Source organism: Pristis pectinata, chromosome 4 (genome assembly GCF_009764475.1).
Source record: "Pristis pectinata isolate sPriPec2 chromosome 4, sPriPec2.1.pri, whole genome shotgun sequence".
NCBI lineage: Eukaryota > Metazoa > Chordata > Chondrichthyes > Rhinopristiformes > Pristidae > Pristis > Pristis pectinata.
In genome coordinates, this window is record NC_067408.1 from 71,067,467 (window position 1) to 71,093,759 (window position 26,293).

General features: G+C 43.3%; 1 protein-coding gene across 22 annotated transcripts in view; it reads right to left on the bottom strand.

Annotated features, from left to right (window-relative positions):
* Positions 1 to 26,293, bottom strand: part of LOC127569895 (adhesion G-protein coupled receptor G2-like) — a 136,966-nt gene that overhangs the window by 93,466 nt on the left and 17,207 nt on the right. For 17 of the 22 annotated variants that reach the window (XM_052014914.1, XM_052014918.1, XM_052014919.1 and 14 more), the window contains exon 5: positions 24,336 to 24,377. The exons of the other annotated variants lie outside the window; for them this stretch is intronic. In XM_052014914.1, coding sequence (XP_051870874.1) covers positions 24,336 to 24,377 — 42 coding nt within the window. The remainder of the gene's footprint in view (positions 1 to 24,335; positions 24,378 to 26,293) is intronic. 22 annotated transcript variants of the gene reach the window in all.

The window sequence follows — 26,293 nt, forward strand, 5'->3', positions numbered from 1 at the left end:
ATCAGGTAGAAGATACAGGAGCCTGAGGGCACATACCACCAGACTTAAGGCCAGCTTCTACCCCACTGTGATAAGACTATTGAACGGTTCCCTTATACAATGAAATGGACTCTCACCTCACAATCTACCTTGTTGTGACCTTGCACCTTATTGCACTGCACTTTATCTGTAGCTGTGACACTTTACTCTGTACTGTTATTGTTTTTACTTGTACTACATCGATGCACTCTGTAGTAACTCAATGTAACTGCACTGTGTAATGAATTGACCTGTACAATCGGTATGCAAGACAAGTTTTTCACTGTACCTTGGTACAAGTGACAATAATAAATAACAATACCAATACTTTAAAAGTGTTGTGCAATAAATCTCCCTCTCTCTCTCTCACACACACACACACACACACACACACACACACACAAATACATGTCTATGGTACTCTGTGTTTTTTTAGATGAGAGATTTGTATGAAATGTATGTCAACCGGATACTTGGCCTGGCTTGCAGTACCTGTGCATGCAGTGCTTGACCAGCAGGGGGACCCAACAGCATAGTGCATGGCCCATCATTTGCGGTGATATCCAACAGTGAACTGTGAAAGGCAAGAATTGATCCTAATTTCCCAAGAAGCAGGTCAAACAAGGTGGGTCCTTTTAATATTATTGACAGTGACAGGAAATGTTGGAGACACTCAACATATCTATCACCCTCTTTAAAAATAGGGCAAGGTTCAGGTTTCAGATTGACAACTCTGGTGAAATGACTGCACCTGTTCGTTTTCTTGTCTCAAATGTCTACAAATATGCTTCTTGTGTTCTTGATATTTTTACGTGCACTTCTCATATTTGTAATGTTTTTTTGTTTTTCTTGTAGCCTTATAGTCTTTATTTTTGTCATAGAATGCAGCATCACTGAGATTCTTTGCCACTCCTTCCCTGGCAGATGTTTTAGAATTCGAACATGCTGTGCACCAACTCTGGATTGTGATGATAATGAAGGGCTGTGCATTCTCTGCCAAAAGTATTCAGTAAATCTGCCTGCCTCACAGTTGCATTGATCCATACAAAACATTTTCCACTTTGTCTCTCCATTCCCTTACTGATCTAATGTTGTGGCCCTGACCACTTTGTAATGCTCCTACAGTACACCTGCACCACATTGATGTACTTATGTATGGAATGATCTGTTTTGATGGCATGCAAACAAAGCTTTATACTGTATCTCAGTACCCGTGACAATAATAAACCAATTACCAATATATGAGTAAAGAAATGATAACTAGTTCTACTGCAGAGAACAACAAGCCCCCCACCACCCCTCAACTTATCTAAGGTGTCATGTTGGGACATTGCCCAATAACATCTTAGGTTTTCATGCACTGTGAAAACACATTGCATGCCTTCACTCGTGGATACAGAAAGAGCATTGCTGTCGATACTGTAAAGAGCAAGTCACACTTTTCTTATAAAGCAGTCAATAAGGAAGGATATTTTTCAAGAACAGGTATTTCAGGTCTCACCAGGAAGAACCCAGTGACATAATTAACTGTGCAGGTGCAGCCTTCTGCTTGAAAGTCGATGTGCCAGTAGGGTGGAAACTGCTGCCTAACCTTGGCATTCACCCTGGAATGCAGATTGCATCTGACTTTGGGCTGGGATCAAGTTCCAGGGGAAGGGAAAATCTGAGTGATAGGTGTTGGTTGCTAAAGGTGAAATAGGTGCTAAAGATCTATTGATGGTTCACTGTTGTGATAATGGAGCCTTTCATTGTTTTTGGGTATTTTTGCCTTTACATAACATAGAAACTCTGCCATTCATGGTAGAAAATCCATTTCACTAAACTATTTCTATCTTGTAGCACTAGGCACTCGAGTGATTCTCTTCTGACTGGATCAAATACCAGCACCAACACCCCATGGATGAATAAAAATCAAAATTTACTTAGCTTGTTCAAAATATCCTGTCCTGAACAACACCACCACCAATTTTGTCAAAATGGTAGGTTTGAAGGAATGATGGGGAGCAGGAACGGGAAAACATGAACATTAGAGGATTAGTGTAGATGAGTACTTTATAGTCAGCGGACACTCAGTGGACTAAAGGGGCCTGTTCCCATAAGACTCTATGGCTGAGGTGAAAGCGCAAGTTCAGAAGGAACTTGGTGCACTGGGATCTGGAGAGGCGGAATGCAAACTGCAAGAGAAATGCTGGCCTTTACTGCAAGAAAGCTGGAGTGCACAAGCGAATCTTGCTGAGCTTGTGCAGAGTTTTGATTGTGCTGTGTGCAGTTTTGGTCTCCACGCCTGATCAAGGATATACTGACCTTGGGAGTCAGTGTGGAACACTTACAAGATGGACCCTGGGGTTGAAGAAGCTGTCCTGTACAAAGTGAAGACATGAGAGACTGCAGATGCTGGAAATCTGGAGCAACAGACAAAAAGCTGGAGGAACTCAGCAGGTCAGGCAGCATCTATGGAGAAAAATGAACAGTCGACATTTCGGGTCGCGACCCTTCATCAGGACTGGAAAGATAGAGGGGAGGTAACCAGTATAAAGAGGTGGGGGGGGGAGGGGGAAATCAAGCGCTGGTGGATGATAGGTGGATCCAAGTTGGGGGGGGGGGTGGTGATAGGCAGGTGAGGGAGGGGGAGAGTGGGAATGATGTAAGAAGCTGGGAGGTGATAGGTGGAAGTAACAGAGGGCTGAAGAAGATGGAATCTGATAGGAGAGGGCAGTGGACCATGGAATAAAGGGAAGGAGGTGAGGAGGGGAACCGGAGGGAGGAATGTGTGGGTGATGGGCAGGTGAAGTGGGTGGGGGAGGGGATAGCAATGGGGTGACGGGGGGGGGGCAAGGGGATAAGGGAAAAAGAGGGACAGAGGGGAGTGGTTACCAGAAGTTAGAGAAATCAATATTCATGCCATCAGGTTGAAGACTACCATGGCAGAATATGAGGTGCTGTTCCTCTAATCTGTGACTAGCCTCAAGCTGGCAGGAGAGGAGGCCGTGGACAGACATGTCAGTGTGGGGCAAAGTGATCACTGTGCAAAGTGATATTGGTCTGTAATCAATGGAGTTCAGAGGAATGAGTGACAGTCTGATTGTGAACTATAAAGTTCTGAGAGGGAGGGACAGGTTTGATACCAGGAGGAGGCTTACTCTCAGTGGAGAGTCCAATACTAGAAGGTATCCACAGGAATAAGGGATCATCTGTTTGAGACTGAAATAAAGAAGAGTTTCTTTAAGATAAGATAAGATACCTTTATTAGTCACACGTACATTGACACACACAGTGAAATGCATCTTTTTGTGTAGAGTGTTCTGGGGACAGCCCGCAAGTGTCGCCATGCATCCGGCACCAACATAGCATGCCCACAGCTTCCTAACCCATACGTCTTTGGAATGTGGGATGAAACCGGAGCACCCGGAGGTAACCCACGCAGACACGGGGAGAACGTACAAACTCCTTACAGACAGTGGCCAGAATTGAACCCACGTCGCTGGCGCTGTAAGAGAGTTGTAAATCCTGGGAAGTCTATTAAAGGCTGAGATTGATAGGATTTTGGACACAGAAAGAAGCGGGGGAATGGAACAGACGGGTACCCTCCGAGAGCTGGCATCGACTTGATGGGCTGAATGACCTTCTTCAGTGTCATGAGGAAATTTAAGAAAAATCAGTGAGCAAAGAGATTTAGAGAGGGAAGTTTAGCCACAGGACCTCTACGGCTATAGCCACAACTACAGTGGGGCAGAAGAAAACTGGACACGCATCATTACATCATACAGCGACAAAGCAAGGTACGTGAGCCACCCAGCATGCTCAAGCCACGTCCTGGATGGATCGGAAAATTGGTGCAGTTAGGTGTTCAGGAAACAGTGCCACTTGCTTCACTGAACAAAGCTGGACTGACAGCTTGCAGGAATAATCATTAACACGACATCAAAAGGATGTATATTGCTGCTGCTGCCAGGGTTACCATGGGCAACCATCCAATCAAATAGGTTGGGTGGCGGCAGGGACATCCCTTACATCTTGCAGCATTTCCAATGAATTCAAAGACACTGGAAAGATCTCCTTGATTAGAGTTAAGAATGGACGGGTGACCTAGGTGGGGTGTGTAACAGACCACTCGACAGTGGAAGGTGAAATCTGACAGCTAGTTTCAAAGAAAATAGCTTTGAATTTTATAGCCACATCTCAAATTTAATATCTAATCTCATAATGACACAGGAGGAGGCCATTGGGCCCATTGGATCTGTTTAGCTCCCAGGGGAGCAATCCCATTGATCCCTTCCCCCCCCCCCCATTTATTCTTCTGTAGCCCCACAACTTATTCCCTCTCACACATAGAAATGTAGCAGTTAGCATAACGCTATTACAGCGCCAGCAGCCCAGGTTCAATTCCCCCCGCTGTCTGTAAGGAGTTTGTACGTTCTCCCCATGTCTGCGTGGGTTTCTTCCGGGTGCTCCGGTTTCCTCCTACATTCCAAAGACGTACGGGTTAGAAAGTTGTGGGCATGCTATGTTGGCACTGGAAGCGTGGCGACGCTTGCGGGCTGCTCCCAGAACACTCTATACAAAAGATGCATTTCACTGTGTGTTTCGATGTACATGTAACTAATAAGGATACCTTACCTTATCTTACATGCCCATCAACTTCCCTTTGAATCTTTTTGCCATTAATCTATACTAAGGTGTAATTTACAATGGCTAATGTTTTTGGGACGAGAGAAAGGAAACCCAAGGAAACTCACGCGGTCGCAGAGAGAACATGCAAACTCCACATTAACCGGCACTCGGGGTCAGGATCAAACCCAGGCCCCTGGAGCTGCCAGGCTGTGGCACTACCTGCTGCACCACTGTGCTGTCCCTATAGATCGACCGGAGGTGAAGGTGGAAATCTACTTGTGAAGAAAGAAGGACATTTCCCTGGCTTTAGAAGAAACATTTTATCATGTAAGTGAAAGGTTGCTAGAGTCAGCAAATGCAGCAGTCAGGACTGAAGTAACAAGGAAAGTGCTGTTGGAACTGGAAATGGAACAACTCGAAGATGCTGCCATCTTGCTTAGTGATGGGACATTAGTGAGCAGGACAAAGGAGACACAGAGGCTGCCTTTCTCACCCTCAAATCACTTTAACCACCAATGAGGCATTTCTGCAGTTGAGTCACCCTTGAACTTTACAGAACAGAGGTGTATCAGGAATGCTCTGGTTACAGTATACCCACGCTAAAAGGCACCAGCAAATACAATGGCATCTTAAGCGTTCAGCTGATCTGCGTGGAATCTTCCTTTCGGTTGCCTACAATAATAAGACCATGATTCCTTCACCAAAAAAGTAATTTGTTTTAAACATCAGGCAATTCGTGCACAAGGGTCAGAATGTCTTAATATCAAATGGCTTCCCTAATCCTTAATCTGCTAGCAGTTTGAAAAATAGTTTCACTCTTTTTTTGAAAGAAAGGAATAGTTTTCATTATTAATCTATTAGTCTTTCTCGATCACCTGAAGGCATCATATATCACACAAAATGCTTAAGTATAAAGGATAAGGTATTAAATAGATTAGGATTCAATAATCGGTTTTACCTGCACAAAAGCCCACTTATCTTTTAAACAGTTTAGTAAGTTATTGACTAGCTGTAGAATGCAAATGATAATGAATGTCAAGTACATACTCATAGATCCTTACACCCCCACAGACACTTGAGCTCCACAAATTAACGTAGTGAGATTTATTCTCAGAACTCTTAGATTGGAATCTTGGTTGGCATTGACCGGTTAGGCCAAAGGGCCTGTTTCCATGCTGTATGACTCTCCAACTTCTGAGTAACTAATCCAATAAGTTAACCAGTGGACCATGCTAACCATCTAATTATGGGATGTTACCTTTTCATAGCATTCGTTGGTCACTCTTTATAATGCTTTGTTCAACACAGCTGGATCATTGTTCAGACCCTGGCAGAAACGGACGATTATTTAGCATGGAGTCAGCTGAGGTTCATGCTTCTGCCATTAAAAAGAGGTCCTTTCATAGGTAACACCCTTACTGGGAATTCGTGGCTTTGGGTGCAAGGACAGTCAGTCTATCTCAAGAATAGTTAATGCTACTGTGAGGATTGAGGGAATAAAATGAAGGATCAATATGATTGGAGCTTAAGTGATAAAAATGGACTTGTTTCATTAGAAGCAGTGTATTATGATCTTCCAATTTTTTGGCCAGGATTGAAAGACGAAGTCCTAACATTTTTTTTATTATAACAGACTTAGTCTTTAATTATCCACTTATCAATTGGAAAAGAGAGGAGATGAATAAAGGGAATCCCTAAAATGTGTACAAGGTTCTTCTCTCAAGCAAGTGCGGAAGAATTGCTAAATCTCACAGCTGGTAATGAACTTAATCAAGTGGGTGAACTAATTGAGGGTGAGTAATCTCAGGGGTATGGAGCACAATATGGAAGGGGTTAGTTTACTACCAGAAATTAGGAAAAACAGTACAAATAAACTGGAACAGCAGACTTGCTCAGGTTGATTTTAGAAAGTTGAGAAACCAGCTGGTTGAGGCAAAGTGAACAGGGAAATCCGTAGACACAACCAAATAAGAGTGAGATGCGTTTTAAATCAATGAAATTTCCAAGGTATGCAATGACTATATTCTTCAAAGTCTAGCAAGGAGAAGATACTTACCATCCAGTCCAGGGGAATCCACTCGAGGTCATACAGGACTGATCCTAAACAATAACTTACCTGGTGGCTCCACTTCAAGAATGAAGAGTCGCTGCCACATATCTCGGAAATGTGGCAAGAGGGCTGGGCTGCAGACAAGGCTGAAACAGCATGCTTACAAGACCCCCCTCCCCAGCATACTACTAGCTAACGTCCAGTCCATTGAGAACAAAGTTGATGAACTAAGGGCAAGACTGACCTACCAAAGAGAACTGAGGGACTGTTGTGTACTATGCCTCATTGAAACGTGGCTCACACCTGCCTCACCTGATTCTGCTATTCAACCTGACGGCTTCTCGATTCATCGAATGGACCGTACAGTGTCCTCAGGCAAAGTTAAAGGCGGAGGGGTCTGCTTCTTAATCAATAACTTGTGGTGCTCAGACGTGACGGTCCTGGCGAGCTCCTGCTCACCCAGCCTGGAATATCTAACGGTGAACTGTCGACCATTCTATCTGCCAAGGGAGTTCGCTTCAGCTATCCTGATGGCGGTCTACATCCCACCACAGACAGACATGAAGCCTACGCTCAATGAGCTATACTCCATGTTCAACAACCTTGAGACAGGATACCCTGAGGCACTGTTCATCATCACAGGGGACTTCAATCAGGCCAACCTCAAGAGTGTGTTACCAAAATACTATCAGCACATCTCCTGCTCCACCAGGGGCACCAAAACCCTTGACCACTGCTATACAACCATCAAAGGTGCCTTCCGAGCCACCCCTCATCCTCACTTTGGGAAATCAGACCACCAGGCTGTGCTCCTTCTCCCTGCATACAAACAGAAACTGGAACAGGAGGATCTGGTACGGAGAGTCGTGCAGTGCTGGTCTGAGAAAGTAGATGAGCTCCTACGTGACTGCTTTGAGACAGTGGACTGGTCCATGTTCAAAGACTCAGCTGCCAGCCTTGATGAGTATGTCACCACCATCACAGACTTCATCAGCAAGTGTGTGGAGGACTGTGTACCAAAGAAGATAATACAGGTGTTCCCAAACAGGAAACCATGGATGAACCAGGAGTTCCACTCCCTACTGAAGGAGAGGACTGCTGCACACAAATCTGGTGATCCTGATCTGTACAAGAAATCCAGGTATGACCTTCGAAAAGCTATCAGGGATGCCAAGAGGCAATACTGACTCAAAATAGAGTCCCTGACCAGCCGCCAGTTATGGCAGGGCTTACATGCCATAACAGGCTACAAGACGAAGTCAGGGTGCATAGCTAACAACAGCACATCCCTTCCTGAGGAACTTAACGCATTCTATGCACGTTTTGAACAAAAGAGAAGTGGATTGTCACCATCCGCCCTGACAGCCTCCAGTGCAGCTGAACCTGTGATCACAGTGGAGGACATAAGATCAGTCTTCCAGAGAGTGAACACAAGGAAAGCACTTGGCCCAGATGGTTTCCCAGGCCGCGTTCTCAGATCTTGTGCTGACCGGCTGGCAGAAGTATTTGCGGACATACTCAACCTCTCCCTGCTTCAATCTCAGGTTCCCTCCTGTTTTAAGAAGACCACTATCATCCCGGTACCAAAGAAAAGCAAGGTTAAATGCCTCAATGACTACCGACCAGTGGCTCTGACATCCACCATCATGAAGTGCTTTGAGAGGTTGGTCATGGCACGCATCAACTCCAGCCTACCAGACAACCTGGACCCATTGCAATTCGCCTATCGGTGAAACAGGTCTACAGCGGATGCCATCTCCCTGGCCCTACATTCAGCTCTGGAGCATCTGGACAGTAAAGACAATACATTAGACTATTGTTTATTGACTACAGCTCTGCCTTCAATACAATAATTCCAAGCAAGCTTGTCACCAAACTCCGAGACCTAGGACTCAACACCTCCCCCTGTAACTGGATCCTTGACTTTCTCACAAACAGACCGCAATCAGTGAGGATAGGCAGCTATACCTCCGACATGATTATTCTCAGCACTGGTGCCCCACAAGGCTGCATCCTCAGCCCGCTACTCTACTCCCTATACATTCATGACTGTGTGGCCAGATTCTGCTCTAACTCCATCTACAAGTTTGCAGATGATACCACCGTTGTAGGCCGTATCTCAAACAGTGATGAGTCGGAGTACAGGAAGGAGATAGAGAGCTTAGTGGCATGGTGTCATGACAACAACCTTTCCCTCAATGTCAACAAAACAAAAGAGCTGGTCATTGACTTCAGGAAAGGGGGTGGTGTACGTGCACCTGTCTACATCAATGGTCCTGAGGTCAAGAGGGTTGAGAGCTTCAAGTTCCTGGGTGTGAACATCACCAACAGCCTGTCTTGGTCAAATCACGCAGGTGCCACAGCCAAGAAAGCTCACCAGCGCCTCTACTTCCTCAGGAGGCTAAAGAAATTTGGCTTGTCCCCTTTGACTCTCACCAGCTTTTACTGATGCACCATTGAAAGCGTCCTATCTGGATGTATCATGGCTTGGTACGGCAACTGCTCTGCCCAGGACCGCAAGAAGCTGCAGAGAGTTGTGGATACAGCCCAGTGCATCACGGACACCAGCCTTCCCTCCTTGGACTCTGTCTTTACCTCTCATTGTCTTGGTGTAGCAGCCAGCATAATCAAAGACCCCACCCATCCGGGACATTCTCTCTTCTCTCCTCTTCCATCGGGTAGAAGCTACAGGTGCCTGAGGGCACGTACCACCAGACTTAAGGACAGCTTCTACCCCACTGTGATAAGACCATTGAACGGTTCCCTTATACAATGAGATGGACTATGACCTCACGATCTACCTTGTTGTGACCTTGCACCTTATTGCACTGCACTTTCTCTGTAGCTGTGACACTTTACTCTGTACTGTTACTGCTTTTACCTGTACTACATCGATGCACTTTGTACTAACTCAATGTAACTGCACTGTGTAATGAATTGACCTGTACGATTGGTTTGTAAGACAGGCTTTTTACTGTACCTCGGTACAAGTGACAATAATAAACCAATACCAATACCAATTTAAAAGGAAGGAATTTCTTGGTTTGGAATGTTGGTGTTCATCATTCTGTACTGTGGTTACACACAAGCTACACAGTGAGTGATCTATAACATTCATGCAGACATGACTATTGCAGCTAGGTACCTCTAGGCTTAGACACAACCACTTAAACTCTGTGGAATCTTAACTACGTGAAAGACATTCACAGCCACAGAGTTGCTTCTGACCAACCATCAGGACAGATTCCACAGAACAATATAAATAGTCACCTGCAAACGTAACATGCAGTTTTCGCTGGCATCCTGAGTGATATCCCCTTGCGTCTGAGGTTGGAGTTCTGAAAGAGCTTGCCTTTCTTGTTAGTTAATGGTGCTCCAAGCAAGTAGCCTCAGTTCTCACCACAGCTTGTCTCCTGACAATCTGAGTGTCTGAGTGTCTGAGCTTTTGGTAAGGTGTGAGCACGAGATTCTCTGGGTCTATGCATGTCAGCAAGTTCCTCCTACCAACAGCCTTGGCTCAATGGCCAGGACATCTGAATCGCAAGGTCGTAGGTTCAAAGTTCACTCCAGAAATTTAAGGACTAAATCAAAGATCCCTGAGATGTTGCTTCTAAAAACATCTGGGAAGTTCTCCCCAGTTTCCTGGCCAACATTTACCCCTCTAAAAAGCAGACCACCTGGTCATGATCACGGTGCTGTTTGTGTGACAATGCAATGCAAAAAAATGGATGCTGTGCCTCCTGCTCTGCTCTTCATGCATTAGCATAAGAACATAAGAAATAGGAGCAGAAGTAGGCCATCTGGCCCATCGAGCCTGCTCCGCCATTCAATGAGATCATGGCTGATCTGGCCGTGGACTCAGCTCCACCTACCTGCCTTTTCCCCGTAACCCTTAATTCCCACACTATGGAAAAATCTATCTAACTGCGTCATAAGTATATTTAATAAGGTAGCCTCTACTGCTTCCCTGGGCAGAGAATTCTACAGATTTACTGGAAAAAGCAGTTTCTCCTTGGCTGTGAGATTAGTTGGAACAAGCTGAGGTCCTGAAAGGTGCAAGAGAAATGCCCGTCTTTCTTTCCTCCAAGAGGTCTATTGTAAACTTTGATGGGAAGTTCCTCCACTCTTCCACTGAGGTTTTGGAAAAGCTTATGGCGAAAATGGAAATGGAGCAGGAGAAAGCATAAAGAAATGCTTGGCAGTGAGTAATGTGAGAAACAGTGAGGAAGCCTGTGTTTACAGCCCCAAAGAAAGCAGAAATCACTAACAATATTTCTACTCATGAAGCAACATGAAATGCTCTAGAGAAGGACTTCATCTGCCCAGAGCTGTCTCACTGAAGGATGTGTGGCTGGGGGTGGTGATGGTAATTCAACCCCTGTTCAGCTTTCAGCTATTCCTCAATACTGCATTGAGATGCTATTGATCATTGATCAATTCCTGATGGTAAGGAGTGGCAAAATACCCTGCTTACTTATCACAGCATAGAAGACCATTTGGCCCCTCAAGTCCATGCTAGCTCTCAGCAAGGCAACCCTATCATTCCCATTCCCTCTTTCCTCATTTTTCTGCAAGTTATTCTCTCTCATATGCCCATTAAGACTTTTTAATTATTTCATCACTTACCTACAATAAAGAGTGATTTACAGTGGCCAGTAAACCCACCAGCATATTTTTTGGGATGAAAAACATAATGAGGCTGGAGGAACTCAGCAGGCCAGGCAGCATCAATGGAGAAAAGCAGGCGGTCAACATTTCAGGCGGAAACATTGACCACCTGCTTTTCTCTACGGATGCTGCCTGGCCTGCTGAGTTCCTCCAGCATCATCATGATTTTCATCTAGGTTCCAGCATCTGCAGTCCTTTGTTTCTCTAGCATATCTTTGGTATGTGGGAGGAAACCGGGGTACCCAGGGGGAAACCCACATGGTCATAGTGAGACCGTGCAAACACCACACAGACAGCACCTGAGGTCAGGATTGAACCCAAGTCCCTCGAGCTGTGAGACAGCAGCACTAACTGCTGTGCCTCTGTGCCATTCCATAACTCATAAGAACAGGCTGTCCATATCCAACCGCATTCTGTCATCTAATCTTATCAAGGATAATTGTTGTTGAAACTATCCAAACCATGGAAAACCAGAAGGCACAGGATGTGATAAAACTGAAAACTTCACTCTTGTTTCTAGCCTAAAGTGTCATACCAATAGGCCGGATTTCAATAGGATACTTGTTTTCATGCACAACATGAAGTCAACAGGCTTCCAATCTAAATTCACCAGGCAGTTCAGGCTCAGTTTAGGCTTCAGTACTAATGTTCCTGAGGTGTAGCCCAACAGTGCAGAAGATCACCAAATCAAAAACAGCAGCTAAGACAACAAGGTATGTTCAGTAGACGTGGTTAGGTAATGTCATGAACAGGGTATGAAAGCCTACAAATGGTTGGAAAGAAGGTTGCTTGATGCATAAAGAGTTCCACCAATTATTAGGCAATAATGAAGCAAATATGAAATGGAATGAATGGTGAGCCCTGATTTCAACAAAGGAGACATTGTTAGCATTATAGTGCAAACGAGGACAATGGCATCTGGAAGAAGGAAATTAGTGTTACGCTTTAATGCCTTATGCCCAATAATTATTCCAGTATATTTGTCCTATTGCAAGTGGTCCCTTGCTACTGGTTGAGTTTTGCTCATTGCTAATCCTTGCAGCTTCAGTCTGAAGGTCAAACAAGATAGCTCAGAGTGGGGTAAGGTATTAAGTACCAAAATCAATGAGAGCCTTCTATTTTTGGACAACCCTTTCACAAGCTGACAATAGATATGATCAAATGGGTTTTCATTCCATACCAGTGAATTCATTACAATAATAGTAGCAGCACTGAAATAAAGAATTAAGGGATCGAAGCAAAACTTGTTAATCATCTAGCATCAGCTGTGCGCACAAGGGAGCTATTGATCCGAGCCTGATAGTGTTCACATCTCCATGGAAGTTTAAGTAAAACCTGCAGGGTTGCAATTTACTATTAAGGTGGCACTAAATTATTGCTCCAACAAAACCTAATATAATTAATACAAATGTAGTTAAAAATCATGCAGCCGTAGCAACAGATTATAAGATATAGAATATAAAAGCAAGAATACAAAAAGCAAGGATGTACTGCTGAGGCTCTACAAGGTTTTCGTCAGACCGCATTTGGAATATTGAGAGCAATCTTAGGCCCCGTATCAAAGGAGGGATGTGCTGGCCCAGGGGAGGGTCCAGAGGCAGTTCACAAGGATGATCCCGGGAATGAAATGCTTAACATATGAGGAGTGTTTGATGGCTCTTGGCCTGTATTCAATGGAGTTCAGAAGGATGATGGGGGGAATCTCACTGAAACTTAATGAATACTGAAAGGCCTAGATAGAAAGGACATGGAGAGGATGTTTCCATTAATAGGAGAGACTGGCATGTGAGGGCACAGCCTCAGAATAAAGGGACGTCCCTTTAAAACTGGGATGAGGAAGGATTTCTCAGGAATGAGGGTTGTAAATTTGTAGAATTCCTTGCCACAAAGGGCTGTGGAAGCCAAGTCATTGGGTGTATTTAAGTCAGAGATTGATAGTTTCTTGAATAGTAAGAGAAGTTAAGGGTTACGAGCAGAAGGAGGGAGAATGAGGTTAAAAAAAACAGCCATGATTGAATAGTGGAGCAGACTCGATGGGCCAAATGGCCTATTTCTGCTCCTATATCTTAGGGTAAGTTGGAGGAAGCCATGCTCCAACTGCATCAGGTTCTAACCAGTCAGCGCCTTGAGTGCTGTGTCTAGCTCTGTCTTTCAAGGTTTAGTAACAGATCCAAGTGTTGGAGGCAGTGCAGAGCAGATTCGTGATGCTGATCCCTCGGGTTAAGGAGTCACAGAGGCATACTGTGCGGAAACAGGCCCTTCGGCCCACCGTATCTATGCCAACCATCCGGCATCTATTTTTGCACTCATCCTCTCCCAATACATTTCATTTTCCCCACATTCCCCATCCACTCTCCCCAGATTCTACCACTCACCGACACAGTAGCGGCAATTTACAGCAGCCAATTAAACTGCCAACCCACATGTTTTTGGGGATGTGAGAGGAAACCAGAGCACCCTCGAGAACAAAGAGTCACAGGGAGGACGTGCAAACTCCACGCAGACAGCACTGGAGGTCAGGACTGAACCTGGGTGACTGGAGCTGTGAGGAGGCAATTCTACTAGCTGCAACATGGAGACACAAGAGACTGCAGATACTGGAATCTGGAGCAACACAAAAGGAGCTGGAGGAACTCAGTGGGTCAGGCAGCATCCGTGGAGGGAAATGGACAGTCAACATTTCGGGTCAAGACCCTTCATCTGAACTGTCCATTTCTCTCCATAGCTGCTGCCTGACCCACTGAGTTCCTCCAGCACCTTTTGTGTTTCTATTAGCTGCACCACTATTTTTCCCTTGATTTAAAACAATGGAGAAGACTGGAAAGCTTTGGGAGCAGAAATTAATCATGGCCCATTCTTGGCTCCGTAACCATTGGTGGACTGACAGAGATCCAAATCTGGCCTGAGATTCACCTCTTGCCTGATCAGTGTGATTTGCTTGAGCTATCGATGGGGATCCACAGGCAGCGCGTGCATTTGAAAGCCTCTGCCTGTTGCAGTCTAAAGGGAAATCCTGGAACCAGGGGCAACGGAATCAGAACTGCAGTTGAGAGACCATGAAAGCCAGGAGAGGGGAGCACTAGAGGGAGTTGGTGCGGCGGAGGAGGTGGGGGGGGGGGGGGGGGAGGGAATGGTTGGTGGGGGAAGGTGTGATAGCAAAGGATTGAAGCTAAACTTGTTAATTGCCTAGGAATCCCAACAACCATCCTGCTCTTTCCTTTGACAACCTTCCTTACCATCCACAACTCCACCAATTTTCCTGCCATCTGCAAATTTTGCACACTAACCTCTTCCGTGGGACTTCACCAAAGGCCTTCTGAAGTTTCAGATACACTACATCCCCTGGCCTTTCCTCATCTATTCTACAAGTTACATCCTCGAAAAACTCCTGTAGGTTTATCAAACATGATTTCCCTTTCATTATTCTATGTTGACTTTGTCTACTTCCACTGAATATTTCCTAAGTGTTCTGTTATCATGTCCTTCTGTGACACTTTACTCTGTACTGTTATTGTTTTTACCTGTACTACCTCAATGCACTCTGTATTAACTCATTGTAACTGCACTGTGTAATGAATTGACCTGTACGATCAGTATTCAGGACAAGTTTTTCACTGTACCTCAGTACAAATGACAACAGTAAACCAATACCAATACCTTAATTATAAACTGTAGGAGTTCCCTGTTTCTCTCGCCCTTCCTTCTTAGGTAGTGGAGCTACAGTGAATGTGTGAAGTCAGCCCCATATGAGTATAGATTCCTTCAGTGTGGCTGGAATGAAAACCTGGCTCTGTCAGCATCATGGACCTGGTCTCAGCTGGACCCCAAAAATGATGGCACTGCACAATAGCCTTGGAATTTTAAATCTAAGTGGTTCTGTCATAGGAAGAGTGTAGTTGAGAATCCAGATATAGGAGATAGCTATCTGAAATATGGACAAGGTCAGCAGTGGTCAGCTGTTGTAAATTTTGTCCAGTGGGAATCATTTAAATGCTTCCACGATCAGCAAAAACTTATCCCATTTCCTCCACTTAAGTTACGAGCATAAAACAAATTGCTCAGGGGAAACATTAAAGATTGGATGGCACAGTAGTGCACATGGTGGAGCTGCTGCCTCACAGTACTGTATGTCAGGAGTTTGTACATTATTCCTTTGACCCCCATGGGTTTCCTCTGGTTACTCCAGTTTCCTCCCACATTCCCAAAGACATACATGGTGGTAGGTTAACTGGCCATTAATTTCCTTGAGACCTGAAAGCAGGTTGAGGGAACTCGGCCTTTTCTCCTTGGAGAGACGGAGGATGGGGGGGACCTGATAGAGGTGTATAAGATGATGAGGGGTATTGATAGGGTAGATAGTCAGAGGCTTTTCCCCAGGGCTGAATTGGTGACCACAAGAGGACATAGGTTTAAGGTGCTGGGGAGTAGATATAGAGGAGATGTTAGGGGTAAGTTTTTTACTCAGAGACTGGTGAGTGTGTGGAATGGGCTGCCGGAAATAGTGGTGGAGGCTGATACGATAGGGTCTTTCAAGAAACTGTTAGATCGGTATATGGAGCTGAGTAAAATAGAGGGCTATGGGTAAGCCTAGTAATTTCTAGGGTAGGGACATGTTCGGCACAGCTTTGTGAGCCGAAGGGCCTGAATTGTGCTGTAATTGTTCTATGTTCTATATAGGTGAATGGAAGGATCTGAGAAAACTTGATGGGAACATAGGGAGAATAAAAGAATGGGATTGGTGTAGAATTCATGCAGATGGGTGCCTGATGGTTGGCTTGGACAAAGTGGACCAAGGGGATTGTTTCCATGCTATATGATTCTACGATTCCAACTATTGGACTCTTTCCATGGGGATGGTGTTCATTTTACTGATAAGAGTGTGCAGAATGAATAGAGAAATTAATGATGCTGTTAGTGATATGATTGAAATGTAAAGCTATTCATCAATCGGCGTGGACACACCAAGCCTCGTCATATCAAATCCTCATGTAACTGCACACTAATCTGCTGCCTGGAAAAAAAAGCTGTTAATGTGCTCCAGCAACCTGAAAATAAACATCTTCCACTGCTTGAAGTCTTTATACCTCTCCACAGTAGACTCGACAAATTGGTTTAGTATCTTAAAGCAAATCAGTCACTTTCTTAATGGTGACTGGAGATGGTATGAGATGCCCATTACTCATCAAGCCCCATTTCCTCTTCCACTGAAGTCAATGAAGGATAAATTTGTACAGAGCAGATTAAGCACACAATTCAATCTCATCTATTTACAACAGATCCTTGAGCAATGTAGCATTTGACTAATGTGTTGATCTAAGAGGATAAGACAAGAAGCAAAGCCACAGGTGTTCCATGACAGGGAACTGATTAAATACTATCAGACCTGGACCCACGTTAGACAGTTACTACCATTGCTGGTGAAAAATAAAATTGGTTTGAAGGAAGTAAGTTCGATAAGTGGAGGAACTTCCTTCCCATTGCGTGCACCATTATGCAAAATAATCAATCTCAACTGTGAAAGTTTGGTCAGTTTGTAGAGTTTTTTCAGCTTTTATAACAAACTTTAAAACACATTAATATTTAATATTAGTGATGTATTTTGTAATTTAATTGGCTTAATTTTTAAGCAATGATGCCGGTGAATCTAGGTTTGCTGCTCTGTCCAGACTGCAAGAAACTGCAGAGAGTTGTGGTCATAGCTCAGCACATCATAAAAACCAGCCTCTCCTCCTTTTTGCTGCTTCGGTAAAGCAGCCAACATAGTTAAAGACCCCTCCCACCTTGGACATTCTCTCTTCTCCCCCCTCCCATTGGACAGAAGATACAAAGGCCTGAAAGCACATACCACCAGGCTCAAGGACAGCTTCTATCCCACTATTGGATGAACCTCTTGTATGATAAGATGGACCCTTGACCTCACAATCTACCTCGTCATGGCCTTGCACCTTGTTGTCTACCTGCACTGCACTTTCTCTGTAACTGTAACACTATATTCTGCATTCTGTTATTCCTTTTCCCTTATACGACCTCGATGTACTGATGTGATGAAATGGTCTGTATGGATGGTATGCAAAACGAAGTTTTTCACTGTACCAATTACATGTGACAATAATAAACCAATTAACATTTACCAAGTGATTCACTTGAAGTTGATCCTTGGTTAAGGGGCAAATGGGGATGGGCAATAAATGCTGGCCTTGCAAGCAACTTCCATAAATGATAAATGAATAAATAAATAATTTAGATCCCTCAAAGAGTGAGGGATCTCAGAGCTCAGTAACTCAGTTACTGAGTTCAGTAACTTCCAGCATAATGAAAATACTTCATAAATCAGGTGATGAGATGATTTCAAAAGATAACCCATGAATTGGTGCTATGAAAATCCTCTTTGGAAAGCAAACTGAAACTTTAGCTGGGTTATCCTCAGGCCTTGTCCCATTCTACCACCTGATAACAGGGTTTCTGTGCCCATCAGATAAACTTACATTAACTGAGTGGGAGTAGATCCAGCAAAATTCCCAGCCATACTATCGTCCCTTTCATTTGAATAACTGATCTGTGCACTATACGTGAAACAATGCAATCAGAATATCTGCAGTAGCAAAGCTAGACTTTCCACCAGAGAATTTAAGGTGTCAATGACATTTGGTGCTATTGGAATTTACAGCATAGAAATTAGTCTTTTTACCCAACAGAGGAATGTCAAAGTTTAGTCTCAAGTCTTATCCTAACTTATCACATTTGCTCCATCAATGTAACTTTCTCTCACCTGTGCTTCTAACTTTCTCGTCCATGCACTTATGCTGATCATCTCAATTGTCCTACATGATAGTGCGTTCCACATTCTCACCACTGTCAGAGTTTTGCATTTGTACATTGGTGGTCTCTAGTTCTGGACTTGCCCACATTAGGTTGGGCCATTGCCGTTCATTCTTGTCCAGCCTTTCCTACCGACTGGCAAAATTGACTCATTAACATTTGGGGTTTGAATTCCCAGGTGAAAAATAAGGTGCTGCTTTGCCAATCACTCTCAGCCTGACCAGCCTACCTTGTCCTTCCCACCATGATTTTCCACTCACCTCCCCTAACCTTTGAGGTAACAAGAATTCAAAGAAACAGATAGAAAAATGACATCTGTGGGAGTAGTCAAGAAGCAGTGCTTATATATTCAGCTCACGGTACTTAAGTTGGTGTGGGAGGGTTTTGAGCTCTTCAAATTACAGTCAAAACCAGGTTGAGGATTTCATAGATTTAAGATAAGGTACAGGGGTGTTGTCCACTTGACAAAAGATTTGGGGTTAATTCCAAATAGCTACATTGGTTTCCAAAGTTAAGGTATAGACTGCATTAGGAAAGTTCTGTCCTTGCATATGCATTTTCAAAGGATATTTCATGTGAAGATTGGCTAGTGTTCTGTTCCAGAACTGTATCAAATATGTGGTCCATTTCTGAGACTAAAGTGAAGGGGGTGCAAAGACCTCATAATTTCTGCATGCCATTTTTTGGGTATTAAAATAGTATTGAGGCTTTCCTGGAATGCTGTTTGTGGAAGTCACATAAACTTTGAATTGTGGTTTTGTGAAGGGAAGATCTTGCCTCACAAGCCTGATAGAGTTCTTTGAGGAGGTGACCAGGAAGATTGATGAGGGCAGTGCGGTGGATGTGGTTTACATGGATTTTAGTAAGGCATTTGATAACGTTCCTCATGGTAGGCTTCTTCAGAAGGTCAGAGGCCAAGGGATCCAAGGAAGCTTGGCTGTGTGGATTAGGAATTGGCTTGCATGTAGAAAGCAGAGGGTTGTGGTGGAAGGAGTGCCCTCGGATTGGAAGGCAGTGACTAGTGGTGTCCCGCAGGGATCGGTTCTGGGACCTCTACTTTTTGTGATATTTATAGATGACTTAGATGAGGGGGTGGAAGGCTGGGTTAGTAAGTTTGTAGACGACACTAAGATAGGCGGTGTTGTGGATAGTGTGGAGGGCTGTCGGAGCTTACAGAGGGATATTGATAGGATGCAGAGCTGGGCTGACAAGTGGCAGATGGAGTTCAATCTGGTGAAGTGTGAGGTGGTACACTTTGGAAGGACAAACTCCAGGGCAGAGTACAGGGTAAACGGCAAGGTACTTGGCAGTGTGGAGGAGCAGAGGGATCTGGGGGTTCATATTCACAGTTCATTGAAAGTTGCCTCACAGGTGGAAAGAACAGTTAAGAAGGCCAATGGGATGTTGGCTTTCATAAGTCGCGGGATTGAGTTTAAGAGCCGCGAGGTGATGATGCAGCTTTACAAAACTCTAGTTAGGCCACACTTAGAGTACTGTGTTCAGTTCTGGTCGCCTCATTATAGGAAGGATGTGGAGGCATTGGAGAGGGTGCAGAGGAGATTTACCAGGATGCTGCCTGGATTGGAGAGTATTGAATATGAGGAGAGGCTTAAGGTGCTAGGGCTTTATTCACTGGAAAGGAGGAGGATGAGAGGAGACATGATAGAGGTATATAAAATATTGAGAGGAATAGATAGAGTAGACAGTCAGCACCTCCTTCCCAGGGCACCAATGCTCAAGACGAGAGGTCATGGCTTTAAGGTTATGGGTGGGAGGTTCAGGGGAGATGTCAGAGGGAGGTTTTTCACCCAGAGAGTGGTTGGTGCATGGAATGCACTGCCTGGGGTGGTGGTGGAGGCAGATACATTGAACAGGTTCAAGATCTTGTTGGATAGGCATATGGAGGAATGTGAGATAGAGGGATATGCGGGAGGAAGGGGTTAGGTAGTGTGAGGGTGGTCTGATGGACGGCACAACATGGTGGGCCGAAGGGCCTGTTTTGTGCTGTATGGTTCTATGGTTGAATGGTTTAATACCCAACATTGTTGGGTTTCACAGTGCAATGCCATACTGAAGCTGACACCTTTGATGTGTTGCAATGTAACACACATAGTGATCTTTGCAAGGAGAGTTTAAAGGGACATAACCGATACAATTAACATTTTTCCAGCTGCAGGGAGTGTTGCCAATGAATGAATGGATGCTGCAATGATTGAGGGTGGGGGAAGAGTGCTCGGTGGTCAGAGGACCCGGGACAGGTGGTAAAGAACATTGCCAATGGGAGGCATGTTCGTTGTGCAGGAGACTATGGAGAACTTTGCAAGTTACACACGCACACCCAGGGTAGGAAGTTACCGGAGAGGTTTCTATAATGGCATGAGTGCAGAGTATGAATGCCTACAATTTTGAGAAACCTAAAATCTCTCACGCCCCTGTGTGATGAATGAAAAGTGGATGAAATCTCCTCTCCATTAGCAAGGACTTAGGGTGAACTCCCGAACTCAGCGATGAGCACAAGCTGTCCAATGAGGCAAAAACAACGATCCTGAATCTGGGACATTGAGAGTAACCATGACTCTGACCTCCATGGGCAAAGCAGGCAAGGTGTATATATGAGATTATATTTGAGGTTGTGAGAAATCATGGATCTCAGTCAGGACAGAGTTCCATTTGAGTGTTAGCCCATAAAACTGCATGGTTTCAGCAGAAACAGGATTAGTAAAAACTGGCTGTTATGTGATTGAGTACAAACTGTCATTTTGGAGACCACTGGCTCTGGAAAATTTCACTGCAGATAAATTTTGCATGCTGCGCTACTGCTTATATCATTTGTGGGAGCCTGACTCTGGGAAAAAGGTGCCAGAGAAAACGAAACTCTTGCAAATAATGTGGATGAATTTCCTAATGGATGCCAACCCAGAAATTGTGTAAAATTGCTCTAATCTGGGTTAGACTGACTTTCAACTTCACAGCATCATTTTTGTTTTAAAGGGTTGCATGAATAAATTTCTAGCCCGAAGTATTTGCCCTGCCATGACACATCTTTTCCTTTTAAATGCATAGTTGAATTCAACCGTGCCACAAATATGCTACCTTGATTGACAGTAACATTCCTCTGGTAGAATCAACATTGTAGCACTGCAGTCAAGGTAACAGAATGCAATACATAGTTAACATATTTTTTTGTTTAACTTGAGAAATTAACTTACCCAGTATACTTTATTTCACCTCAAAACTCACCTGAACTATATGCCTGTTATAATAATTGTGCGATGGAGTGATTAATATAAATTGCTATAAAGAACAAGCATGCCAGTCAATCCACCTGTTGTTTCAAAACTCAATCCATTAATCTGCAAGAGTAACTGAAACAAAAACTTCAGGATAAATCAGCACTGCACTGGCAAAGAAAACAAGTGTTGTCTTTCACTGGATCACTGAGGAATCAGATGGACACCCCACTAGCCCACAAGTAAAGAATTTACAAAGGCCACACAAAACAACCAAGAATACACCTATACAGGGAGTTGTTGCATATTCGTTAAATGGTACACCGTACTATGTCTTCTTCTGAAACATTTTAAAGTGGAAAGCTGATTTCTAGAAGGTGAAAGTCAAGACTAGTACTAAAAGGGCTTACGTGGAAATAAACTTTGTATAAAATAACATCATACAGGTGGAGAATGCCCGTAAAGTGTACATGCAAAGCATCATTTTTTCTGTAAGAAGTAGACACATCTGTTTCATTTGGCTCCTATATTACTTCAAAAGAACATTAATATTTCAGTCTCTTTTCTTTAGTTAGGCTAGGAACAGTTGGTGTTTTTACTCTTTATGGTTTATTAATGAACAGCTCTGGCAGCGCAAGGGACTTTTTAATTTTGAAGTTTGTGACCTTAGAGTCAAAAAAGATGGATTGGACTGAACCTTAGTTTGCTGGTGCATCATTTGATTAGGTCACCACACTTTCAGTCTATTAGAGTAAGATTTGGGCAGGTGCCAATCCTTAACATTTATCAAGGAATCTCTGGACTGTTTCATGAAAGCATAATGGACATTAACAATCATATTTCTTAGTGTAGACTAAGCAATAGACGTTCCAAATATATTGAATTCTGTGAGGAATGCAGTGCTTGACTTTTGATTTGTAAACTGCTCAAATAAAGAAATAAATTGTAATAAAATTGCCAAGAGAAATTAACATATAATGGGGGAGTAGGGTAACAGAGGTAGAAATGTCTACTAGTTATGGATAGGAAAGATGATCACTGCAGACAGCTGGAACAGGAAGCCTTGTATAAGGGAAGCAAGGATGGAATGAACAACTACATGTATTTGCATGAATAGACTCTCTTCACAGGTTTGACAACAGGTGTATCATGAAGTCTTATCTGTGACATGTATCTTTGACGTAAGTGAAACTTAACCACAACAGCTTTCAATTGTAGGGTGCCTTTAATGTAGTATAACCTCCCAAGGCCCTTCACAGGAATGTTATCAAACAAAAATTAAAACTGCAGAAATAGAACAGTACAGCACAGAACAGGCCTTTTGGCCTACAATGTTGTGCTGACATAGCTAATCCCTCCTACCTATAGAATGCACATATCCCTCCATTTTCCTCTCATTCATGTGCCCATCCAAGCCCCTCTTAAAAGCCCCCAATGAATTTGTCTCCACCACCCTATCAGGCAACGCATTCCAGGCATCCACTGCTCTCTCAGTAAAAAATGTACGCCTCACATCTCCCCTGAACCTACCCCCTCTCACCTTAAATGCATGCCCTCTGGTATTGGGTCGCTCAACAATGGGAAAAAGATATTGCTTGTCTACCCTATCTATGCTCCTCATAACTTTATACACTTCCAACAGATCACCCCTCAGCCTCCGCCGCTCCAGAGAAAAGAGCCCAAGTTTGTCCAGCCTCTCCTGATAGCACATGCCCTCTAATCCAGGCAGCATCCTTGTATGTGGGCTTTAAAGAGCAATTTAAAGGAGAAAAGAGGGAATAACAAGGTTTAGGGAGAGAATTCCAGAGCATATGCTTTGATAGCTGAAGTCATAGGAACCAGTGGTGGAGTGAATACATTCATGGATTTTGAAGAGATCAGAATTAGAGTGCAGATGTCTTGAGGGTTGCAGTGCTGGAGGATATTGGAGAGATTGGAGAGGTGAAATAATGGAGGGGTTTGGAAACAAGGATGAGAATTTTAAAACTGCTTAACTTGGAGCAAGTATGGGTCAGTAAGCACAGGGCTATTGGATGGACAGGAATTAGAGCAAGTTAAAGCACAGGAAGCACAGACACGGAGAGCCAGGAGTAAATTGGAGCTGTCGAATCTGGAGGGAACAATATGATTTATAAAGGAATATGGTTTATAATCCTTCTTCAGAGTGTTTGAAAGGTGCAGAAACTGAAAGATCTCTCTCTGATTTGGCTTAGGTTATTTGTCCTGTGCATCAACAAAGTCTGTTCCATACACTCTACTGTCTAGTGTGTATTACTTACTCAAACATATTGTTTTGAACCATAGAAGGATGGAGACTAAATGCTAACAAGATACATCTGTGAATAGTTTAGGTTTATACAATTATATTTATTTGTAACAACATTAAACCTATGTGCTGCACAATTAAAGAATGAATTGTTTTACCAGATCCATGACAGTTATACTTCATCAATCAGAGGCTCAGACTGGTCTATGGATACTGATGGATCAGTACTAGAAAGAGCAATTGAACCACGGGTTTTAAATTTCATCAATATGCAGTTTACCCAGGTTTCCTTTTATTTTATTTATTGGTATAATGCCTTAAGTAGCCCATGGAGGGTATGATTTGACTCATAGCTTTGTGATTCACTAAAGAATGCAAAGGGGAAGAGGTAATATTTCTGATCTTTCAATCAGGGACCATAGTTTATTAACGAGCTTCTAAGTTAGTTCATGGATCAGACAGCCCAATATTCCATGGATTAGCAGGTAATTAGGCCCTTTATTTTGGTGATTTAGTTTGGGCTATCCCACAGCTTTGTAAAAGCAAATTTATTAATTCATTAAAGAATAGGCAAGTAAATGATGTGGAAGAATCACAAGGCAATGAATGTTTTGAAACATATGATATCAACTAATTCACTTTTAGGACTGTTTGATAACCTTCAGTTACTTACCAAGCAATCTCCGTGAGATCCTTGCACCGTAGTGTTCATATTCTGCTATGTAACATCAATGAATATTAGAAGGATGTGGTGTAAGATATTAAATATCATTCATGTTTCACATATCACTATTTTCCGAACCTGGATTGGAATGAGTCTCATTTTAACCCTGATCTATTGAAGATGGTGTTTTAGGGTACCTCAATGGCTCTTTTAACATGTAGATTAACTTCTTGCTGCCTCGGTGAAGCAGCCAACATAATCAAAGACCCCACCCACCTGAAATATTCTCTCTTCTCCTCCCTCCCTTCAGGCAGAAGATACAAAAGCCTGAAAGCATGTACCACCAGGCTCAAGGACAGCTTCTATCTTGCTGTTATAAGACTATCGAACGGTCCCCAATTACGATAAGATGGACTCTTGACCTCACAATCTACATTGTCATGGCCTTGCACCTCATTGTCTGCCTGCACTGCACTTTTTCTGAACTGCAACACTTTATTCTGCATTCTGTTACTGTTTTCCCTTGCACTACCTCAATGCACTGTTGTAATGAAATGATCTGTATGGATGGCATGCAAAGCAATGTTTTTTTCACTATGCCTCGGTACATGTGACAATAATAAATCAATTTTCCTATCACTGACTTGGAGCTTCTGGATTGAGAAAATCACCTCTACATGGTATTAAAGGAATGAGACATACAGACCAGGTGCACACCAGCTGCAATTTCTAACATGGTCAGTGTTGGGAGGAGATGATTAACCTGTGCCTCATGCTGAGGTGAGGTAAAAGTAGCCCAGGCTCCTAAACAATAAGAGTCACTTCTGCTAAAGTGTGTTTTGCCAGAACAGTCATTGAGAGCAATGATCATACTCAATGGTGATGCCCCCTCAATTGAGAAGTCAACAATGTTCGCCATGAAGGCTTATATGTTGCCATCATGTCAGAAGGTGACACCACCTGTGAATAATCTGCTGTCTTTGGCCAGGACAGGTGGATGGAGAGAACTTGGTCCTCCTGGGATCTATTCCTGGGCCAGCCTCCCTAAACTGTTTTCCTCTGCAGAAGTGGGGAAGCATTGTATTTTTGTTTATTCTTTATCCTGATTGTGCAATTAACAACAGCAATTTACCCTTGGGAAACTCATGTCACAACTAACCCATACAACCATCTGTTAGCATGGCGAGAACAATTCCTGCCACCGCTGCACCTCCGGATACTTGGCTTTTCCTAAAACTAGTTCTTTGGTGCTTGTTACTTATTTCCTCTTTGAGTTGCAACTCTATTCTTATTTGAAGGGGATGCAACAATTTCCTCCAAACAGAAATAATCTTCGTCAATCATAAATAACCAAGTGATAAAACTTATTTGGAGTACCGCTGCAGAGTGAGATAGTGCATAAACGAGGTCGTGATTACTGACCTCGATGTACCCAAGATGACTGGAATGAGAAATGGCTCACTTTGGCCCACTGATCATGCAATGCACATGAATCAGTCTCTCGCCCTCCTAATGACCAATTATATTCCTCAATAAGATCTATTGCACAGCTTAAACAATCTATAATGTTTATTCCATCCTTAATATATAGAAAATTAAATAGAAATGTTTCCAAGGCTAGCCACAAACAAAATAAATCATTCAGGTCTACTGTTATTGCTATATTATTATATATTTTATTAAATAATTTCAATCAGAGAAATATTTTGCTTCACTGCATAGATCTGCTGAGGAAACTTTTTTTGACCACACACATAGAACAAGTTCAAGAAGGTATTATATCTTACCAGACCCATAACTAAGTGAATTGGATTCATTAGGTCACGCGTTCAAAGTCCACCACCACAATTTAAGAATTTACATTCAATTTTTTGAAATAATGACATATCAGAAAGTGTGACCACAAAGCCGTTGAATTATTCAACTGTTTCTTCAATAACCCAGGGTAAGGAAACTACCCTCTTTGT